At 40.2% G+C, this 9227-nt stretch overlaps 1 protein-coding gene across 3 annotated transcripts in view; it reads left to right on the top strand.

Annotated features, from left to right (window-relative positions):
- Nucleotides 1-3146, top strand: part of DSN1 (DSN1, MIS12 kinetochore complex component) — a 14429-nt gene extending 11283 nt beyond the window's left edge. For all 3 annotated transcript variants that reach the window (XM_008575304.1, XM_008575289.1, XM_008575296.1), the window contains 3 exons: nt 452-599; nt 1505-1592; nt 2337-3146. In XM_008575304.1, coding sequence (XP_008573526.1) covers nt 452-599; nt 1505-1592; nt 2337-2440 — 340 coding nt within the window. In that variant the 3' untranslated portion in view covers nt 2441-3146. The remainder of the gene's footprint in view (nt 1-451; nt 600-1504; nt 1593-2336) is intronic.
- The last annotated feature ends 6081 nt before the right edge of the window (nt 3147-9227 follow it).

Here is a 9227-nt window from a genome sequence, read left to right as displayed (position 1 = left end):
TCAGCACCATGCTCAGCCAGTGAGCGAACCGGTCATCCCTATATGGGATCCGAACCCGGGGCCTTGGTGTTATCAGCACCGCACTCTCCCGAGTGAGCCACGGGCCGGCCCAGGCCAGCATTTTTTTGGTAAAAGATCATCGAGATTGACTTCAGGATAGCAAGGTTTGGCTTTACCCTACCCCAGGTGTAATCATTTTTGTATATGGACTTTACTGTTAGGTAGAGTCAACTGACCTGAGTCATCTAGCATTTCTGGAGTCTAGTGGAATAAAAACATTAGTACTGAACAATTGTTTCAGACCTCTTAGTAATAAGAGAACCTGCCTAGAGTAGGATGGAAGAATATTGATTCAGCCTTATAGGTGATTTTTTTCAAGGTAACCTTTGATATCTGTCTCAGAAATTGATTATAAAATTTCTTGAAAGATCTTTTTTTGTTTTGTTTTTAGAGGATCAACTGAAACCAAAATTACTGAAGTCACAGTGGAACCTACAACATATCTTAGGTCTTCCCAGAGTGAAGTTCTTAATACAAAGCCTGACTACCAGAAAATATTACAGAATCAGAGCAAAGTCTTTGATTACATGGAGTTGGTGGTAAGCAGGCTCATAGTTATTTGGTTGAGTTTTCCAGGTTTGCCACCTTGTCATCCTTGGAAATTAAAAGAGCTGGAGAATATGTGTAATAAGTATATTCAGTTCCACCTTGGGGAAACATGGAGAGACAATTAAAAAAATAAACAAGTAAATATATGGTGGTAAGTGCTAGTAAAGCTTGGTAAAGGGGAGAGAGTACAGGGAGGGCAGCTGGTTGCTATTTTATAGACAGTGGTAATTGTAGGCCCCTCTAAGGTGCCATTTTGACAGAGACTTGAAGGAAATGAGGCAGTAAACCATGATGACATTTGGGTGAGTAGAATTGTATCCAAGTATCATCAGGAAGCAGATGGCATTTGGTATAGGGCAATTCGAGGAGAGTTTATTTACAAAGAGGCTGTGTGTAAAGATGTAGCTATGGGGAACCACAAAGGTTAGCCAAGTATCCCAGGGCTTAGAGGCAGCTGAGCTCTTGATACACCTCAGCCTGAAATGAGGAGGGGGAGCAGTCACTGTGGCACCTGGAGGAAAAAAGTCACATAGCTGTTTTGAGAGAGCCATGACCTTCCATTGAGGGACTCAGCTAACTCAAGATGACCGTTCTTGGAGTAAGCCTGGGTAATAAATACCCTGACCTCATTCGTCTCCCTCCCACTTGGGCTCCCTCTTGGCCAAGCCAACCACAAGCGAGAGGATGTGGCATCTTGTTGGTGGAGGTCAATCAGGTCAGCTTCCTGGGGCATAGAGCAGCCTGGAGAAGAGGGGTGTGGCTCTGGAGAAGCAAACAGAGAATGTCTGGCATAAGCATTCCAGGCTGAAAGAATGGCTTCTCCTGAGCAGGAGCTTGCCAGGAACATCAGAGAAGCCAGGGACCCTTGCAGCTTACAGCTGTTATTTGTCTACAGATGGATGAGCTACAAGGATCAGTGAAGCAGCTGCAGGCCTTTATGGATGAAAGTACCCAGTCCTTCCAGAAGGTGTCAGTACATCTTGGTAAGAGAGTCTCCTGAGGGTACCAGAACTTGGGCTGTTTTATATCTGATAGCCTTTGGGATGCAAACTGCCCATCAAAGTGTATGCTCCCAGAAGGTAGGACCTATATCAGGTGATTTGTTTTTCTCCCCACAATAAGTAGTATGTTGTTGATAGGAAACTTCTAGATGTAAATTCCACAGAAGCACAGTAAACTGAGAGTTAAATCTTCACGAACTGTGTTGTTTTGGTAAATCCAGGACTTAAGAAATACCCACACTTTGCCTTTTCCCTCTTCATTTTTAAAGAATCCCCCAAGTGACACTGACATTATTCCTCTATAGCTTTTCTTGACGTCCTCCATCCCTTTGCTATACACACCTTCATTTTCTTATTTATCACGTTCTGTTGTGGTTGAAGTAGTGGATGGCTTTTTTTTTTTTTTTTAAAAAGATGACCGGTAAGGGGATCTTAACCTTGACTTGGTGCTGTCAGCACCACACTCACCCAGTGAGTGAACTGGCCATCCCTATATGGGATCCGAACCCGTGGCCTTGGTGTTATCAGCACCGTACTCTCCCCAGTGAGCCACGGGCCGGCCTGTGGCTGGCTTTCTTACCAGACTGCCATGTCTGTGGAGACAGGGACTCTCTTATTTGTCGTTGTAATGCTCTTCAGTGTCTGGCACAGTGTCCACATAGTAAGTTTTAATAAAAGTTATATGAATTCAATTGAAATTTATTTTTTGACTACTTTCCTCTGCAGGCAAGAGAAGTACACAACAGTTAGATCCCTCACCGGCTCGAAAACTGCTCAGGCTTCATCTACAGAATCCCCCTACCACACATGGCTCTGGATCTTGCCAGTGACGTCATGCAACTTTTTTGCCACAAGGCACTCAAGAGGAGAGGAATGGGAAGAGTGCCCTAGCGTGTGATGACTGCGTGGCAGTCTGAGCTGGAGATTTCTTCCCTGTTGCCTTTGAGGATAACTGGCTGACTGTAGGGCACTTTGATTTGTTCTAAAAGTGGTTGAATTTATGCATCCAAAAGACATTGTACAGACACTTTTTCCAGGAATGTGCAAAATGTTTGAAACTTCTTTTTTTGAAATGACCTTCAGAACCAGTGGTCCATTCTGTTAAATATCTTTCATGGTCAGAAATCTTTATCCTGTGGGGATGTTTTCCAGGTTTTGAAACAACCCAAAGTCATTTAGGACTAAATCTAATGAAACATCTTAGGGGCCAAGTTGGGTTCTGGGTTGTAAAGGAATAAGACTGATTTTCTAGTGTGGCTCAGAAGCTGATTTTAGGTAGAAGAGTTTTGTGCATTGTTTGTGTCATTGGGATACATAATCTATCACTTCATAAGGTGTCCAATTTGAAGGAAATACATCTCATTCTCTATGTCCTGATGTCTATAGTGTGCTTTAGTTTTTAATATTGAGTTGTGCTCCTAAATCCTGGATTCATGACAAAAAAAGAGTTAAGTACTGCTTTTGATTATTCTTTGTATTTGGTAATAATCTGCATTCTAAAATTGCACATAATTAAAAGCTTTCGCTTGTCTTTGAGTATGTTTTGAGTATATTTAAAAAATTAAAAAGGCAGGGAGGGTTTAGCAGAAAGGTTTCTTTGCCAAGATGCTGAAGTGAACAGTAGTGTGGAGATATACCTCAGCATTCATTACCAATAAAACACCAACTGATTTATTGTTAGTTTCTTACTCTGATCCCACCAATGGGACAAAACCCATTTCATTTAAATACGCAATTATAACCTTAAGTTTTAAACACTGGCCCAAGCGACAGTTAGTGAGAGGTGAAATCTCCTTGTTTTGTCCTACACTCACTATTCATTCACATATTTACTGAGTTCCTACTATATGCCAGGTACAGTTCTAGGAACTGGGGAGAGAGCAAAGAACAAAAACAGACATAGGACCTCCCCTCATGATGCTCACAGTCTACTAGAGACAAGGAACAGGAAGAGAAAACTTCATGAAGAGATGTTTTAGCTGACTTGGAAAGGATGAAGGAGTTAAGAGGGGTGGGTATTGAAGGCAAAAGGAGCAGCATTTTCAAAGGCTTGAGAAAGGAAAAGTAGAGCCTTCTGGGACACTAAAAAAGACTAATAAACGAGGGCTGAGCACCAGTGGAAGAGTGGCCTGAGACCAGGGTAATCAAAAAGTCATCAGGAGGCTTTAAGAGAGGGAAGGAGGATCAGAACTTTATTTTTAAAGGATCAAATAAGCAAAGTTTGGATGTGAGAGCCCAGTTAGGCTACTGCAGTACTGGGTGAGGCAGGACAGCTGTGCTGGGTGTTGGCAGTGGATGAGTGGGGTGGGAATGCCTTTGTTGCTCATGGTGTCTGGAACATAGTAGGCATGCAACCTATGTGTTAACCTAATTCTGCCACTTAATGTGACTGGGAGAAAGTTACTTACCCTCTATTTTATAAGGTTGGGAGTATGATAGAACCTATATCATAGGGATGCTATAAGGATTAGATTAATTAATACAAGTTTAGAACAGTGTTATCAATATACTACAGAGGATGAAGGCTTGAACAACTTTGAACTACTAGCTTTCCCATCTCATTAACTGATAGATACAAGAGTACTTCAAAGGGTTTGTAGAAAAATAGAATTAGAAGATAATACAAATCTAGGCCGGCCCGGTGGCGCACTGCTACAGTGCGCCGCTTGGGAAGCGCAGCAGCGCTCCCGCCGAGGGTTCGGATCCCGCATACAGACCGGCCGCTCACTGGCTGAGCGAGGTGCGGGAGCAGCACTGAGGGTTGCGATCCCGTTGCCGGTCACGAAAAAAGACAAAAAGGAAAAAAAAAATTAGATAATACAAATCTTTCCGTGAACTTTTGGAAGACCTCTCATGTATAGGTGGAGAACTGGGTAGAAAAATCCAGACTAGAGATAAAATTTGAGTTACTGTAGTTGTTGGAGACTTGAGACTGGATACTGTCCACAGTAGAGAAAGAAGGGAAATTTAAGACAGCTTCAAGGAGAGTCAACATTTAAGAATCAGGAATGGCATTTAATTGCCTACTCTTTCAGAAGCAGAGTAGTATAAAGGAAAAAGCATAGAGTTTGGAGTGAATCTTCAACTCATCCTCAGTTTCCTCACCTGCAAGATGGGGATAGATCACCTCTCTCCAATGTGATTATACCTTCCCCATTTTATTTATTACATTGTAATACATTTATTACATTGCATTTTTTGTTTTTCAGGATTTGTTCAAACTTGAGGATAGGAAGTGTGTTTTGTGTCTTCAACAGCTAAACAGGATAGAACATAAAAAAATACTTATTGAACTCTAAGCATTTTACATGTATATTATTGTTTAGACCTTACCACAACCTTATGAGATAACTTCTATTTTTTTGTTACTATAAATGAGGAACTCAGGCATGAGAGGTTTAATAATCTGTTACCGAATTAGGCTCTTGGGTCTCAATGTCATCTTGTCACTGCTGCTGCCGCCGCTGTGACAGCCAGCAGAATTTAAGGGAAGAAATGCTTTATTAAAAAGAGACTTTATGGAGTCAGCAATAGAAAAGCTGTCTCCCGGAGGAAAGGTGGGAAAGGTTTTTTAAAGGCAAGCAGTTCCTCAATTGACGTCTGCATCTTGCTTTGATGATTTCTGATACCTTTACAGTGGTTGTGAAGAGGACCAGTTCCAGGAACATCCTGCATGAAGCTCCCAAAGGGGTCTTAAGGTTAATCCATAACTTTATTTTTACAATTACAGGAAAGGAAACAATGGGTAGATAATAAGTTTTAAATAAAGCTAATAGTTATATTTTAACAAGCCTTGCAGAAAGGGTTTTGCAACTCAGTTAATATCTGTTCCCCTCTATCACAGTTTGTTTTATCAGGGAGAGCCACAGGGTAATCGTGCCTCCTGAGGGTCTAGTGACTGAGGAGTGGAAAAATACTAGTGTCCTCTGCAAGGAAAATGGAGTCAGTTTGGTTCACAGGCCTAGCCTTATTCTGTCTCATAACCAAGGACATATAGATAGTTAAATAGTAGAACCAATTTGGTGCTCTGTAAATATTAAAGAATAAACATAAATCATATAATAAAGGGCTGTGCTCAGTTAATAGTTTTCCCTCTACCCAAATTTGAAATTTGGCTCAGGAATTGTACTTGATGAATAACAATATTGTTGCATCCGGGAAATGCAAATCAAAACTACACTGAGATACCATCTAACCCCAGTTAGGATGGCTAAAATCCAAAAGACTGAACGATAAATGTTGGTGAGGATGCAGAGAAAAAGGAACTCTCATACATTGTTGGTGGGACTGCAAAATGGTGCAGCCTCTATGGAAAATGGTATGGAGGTTCCTCAAACAGTTGCAGATAGATCTACCATATGACCCAGCTATCCCACTGCTGGGAATATACCCAAAGGAATGGAAATCATCAAGTCGAAGGTATACCTGTTCCCCAATGTTCATTGCAGCACTCTTTACAATAGCCAAGAGTTGGAACCAACCCAAATGTCCATCATCAGATGAGTGGATACGGAAAATGTGGTATATCTACACAATGGAATACTACTCAGCTATAAAAACGAATGAAATACTGCCATTTGCAACAACATGGATGGACCTTGAGAGAATAATATTGAGTGAAACGAGTCAGACAGAGAAAAAGAAATACCACATGTTCTCACTTATTGGTGGGAGCTAAAAAAATAAACAAATTAATTCACCCACAAACACACACAAAAGAAACCGGGGGGGCGGGGAAGAAGATATAACAACTATACTTTTTGGAAGTTGTTACAACAAGCAAACGGAAAGGACATTCCTGGGTGGGAGGGGGGAGAGGGAGGAGGGAGGGAGGTTTCGATGACGGGCCATAATAATCAACCACATTGTATATTGACAAAATAAAAATTTAAAGGAAAAATAAAATAATAAAAATAAATAAATAAATAAATAAAAGTTCCTAAAAAAAGAAAAAAATATAACCAAACCTACTTAAATATGGGCACTTTGGAAAGAGAAGATTTCACAGACTAGTATTTCACAAATCTCACCATGTTTTAAACTAATAATAACACTGAAAACCCACGTAAAGTCAAGTAATGGCTGGTTCTTGCTTGCCTCTAATTTTGGAGACAAAGAGTCAGCAAAAATGGTTAGTTTTAAAAACACAGAAGAAAGGGGAAGGGGAAGAAGACAAAAATGAAAAAGATGAAGATGAGGAGGACGAGGAGGAAGAAAAAGGAGGTGGCTTTGGTTGTCAAGTGAGAATCTAAGGGTAGACGTTCACGTTGGTGACTTGCTTGGTACTAGCGGGCCCTTAAATCTCAAGTGAGATTTATTTTGTAGACTGACTTAAATCCCAGCCCAAAGAAGAAAGTCTACACAGCTTCTTCTTTTCTCCAGAAACCGAGGAGATACCCTTTAAAAAGGTACCTGCAGGTTGAAACACGGTTGTCATCTAGGAAGACTGTCTTGCCTGTGACACATCCACCCCTACAGGAAGAGAGGCTGAATTATTAAGTCGTGTGCTCTGGGACGCTCTGGTTTTATGGAAAAAAAAAATGGTTCTGCTTATGAGGATCATTTTGCACTCTTAGCCTCAACTCTACCTTCTCTTTCAGATCTCACAGTAAAACAGGCTGAAAAAAATGACAGGAGTTGGGGAGTTTCTTATTTTACTCCTAAGTATTGAACTGGCAAAGATGACCGGTAAGGGGATCTCAACCCTTGGCTTGGTGTTGTCAGCACCACGCTCAGCCAGTGAGCAAACCGGCCATCCCTATATGGGATCCGAACCCGTGGCCTTGGTGTTATCAGCACCGCACTCTACCGAGTGAGCCACGGGCCGGCCCGATGCACTCTAATTTTTAATCAGTTACATGTTTTGAATTTTTTTCCAGTCTGCTTTGTCTTATAACATTGTGAATGTCATAATCTCACATTTAAAATTTTAATGTAGTTAAATTAATCAGCATTTCATTTCATGCTTTTAGAGATTTTTAATAATTTTTAAGAAATAGTTTTTACTCTAAGATAATATGTTCTAATGTTCAGTAATGTTGAGGTTTTTTTGTTACATGTACTTAAGCTTTTAATTCTACAAGAAATTAATTTTTATGTATAATGTGAAACATATCTCACATCGTGTGAGATAACAATATAATTTTAGTTTTCCCATGTGAATAACCAATTGCCCTGGCAATGCTTATTTAGTCATTTTCCACTGATGTTTAATGCCAACTTTACCATGTACCCAGTCATAAGCATGTGTGTGTGTATATAAATCCAAGCTTTCTGTTTTGTTCCTGTGATTTTTATGCTTATATATATCTACCCCTGTATCAACAATATATTGTCTTGAAATCTTTACAATTCTAATTTTTTTTTGCTATCTTATATGAATATCCACACACTCTTAGTTTTTAATCCATAAATGTATATTGACTACTCTTGATCTTTGCACTTTTATAAAGGCTTTATGATTACCATGTTAATTTTAAAAGTCTGTTTCATTTTTTGAATTGCACTGAGTTTAACAAATATTCTGAAAGTAATTCTAGTCTTTAACATATTAAATATTCCCATAATGAACAATTCATATCTCTCCATTTATTCTTACACATTCTGTCTTTTAATATTCCTTTGTGAAACTTTTTAAAACAATTCTTGCATGTCTTTTTCTGAGATTTATTCCTGGCACCTTCTTTTTTTGTTTCTATTTGACAGTGTTGTCTACTACATTTTAAACTTGCTTATTATTGGTCTATATTGATTTCTGGAATATTGATTTGTACCTAGTAAAATTTATGAATATTCTTTCTAGATACATTAATTTGTCTCATTTTCTATGCAACCAGTAAATCATAAGAACAACAACAACAACAACAACAAAAAACAATATTGTTGCCCTCTGAGATGTTTGGTAATATTTATTTGTTCCATTTGCCCTAATTTAGTTGAGAATATCTTTTAGTGATACTTAATATTAAAGAAATATTAGATAAACTATTTAATAAACTCTAGTGGAAGAGATTATGTCCTGTGCATGTTGGTGTTATTGAAATTGTTGAGTTGTTAAGCTTAATGTGTGCAATCATTCTGTAAAAAAATATTCCATCTCATGTTGCACTCAAGAAAGTAGATGGTGTGGCTGGCAGTTGTAGTAGAGGTGACATAATGGCAAGAATGGGAATTAGGAGCCCTGGGTCTCAGATTCTAGTTCTTAAGTTTCTGTGTTCATTTACCAAAAATTTACTAAGCTTCTTCCACATGCCAAGCGCTGTGCCAGGAGCCACGTGACCTTGGGTACTCCAGCCCTCGTTGAAAGGAGGATGCCTGCAAGCGTTCTGAGAGGCTTCATAAAGATACGACTCCGAGGAAGGGGAGGAGGCTCTCTAGACGCAGGACTCAACGTCCCTCCCTCCCAGCAGCTCTAAGTATGAAGTTCTTCTCTGAGGAGACTCCGCAGCAAGAAAAACTACATCCAAGATGGCGCTGCCGAATCCTCCCGGCTCGGCCACCATCTTCTCCGTAGTTCCCGAGGCGAGGGGGCGCAGCACGCCTGCGCGGCCCCTGGCCTCCTCAGAGCGCCTGCGCGACTGCAGCACCTCCCCCGCCGCTCTCGCATCCGCCGCAGCT

Source organism: Galeopterus variegatus, unplaced genomic scaffold (assembly GCF_000696425.1).
Source record: "Galeopterus variegatus unplaced genomic scaffold, G_variegatus-3.0.2 Scaffold59, whole genome shotgun sequence".
Taxonomy (NCBI): Eukaryota; Metazoa; Chordata; class Mammalia; order Dermoptera; family Cynocephalidae; genus Galeopterus; species Galeopterus variegatus.
Note: the sequence above shows the minus strand (reverse complement) of the source record. Positions and strands in the feature narration are given on the sequence as shown.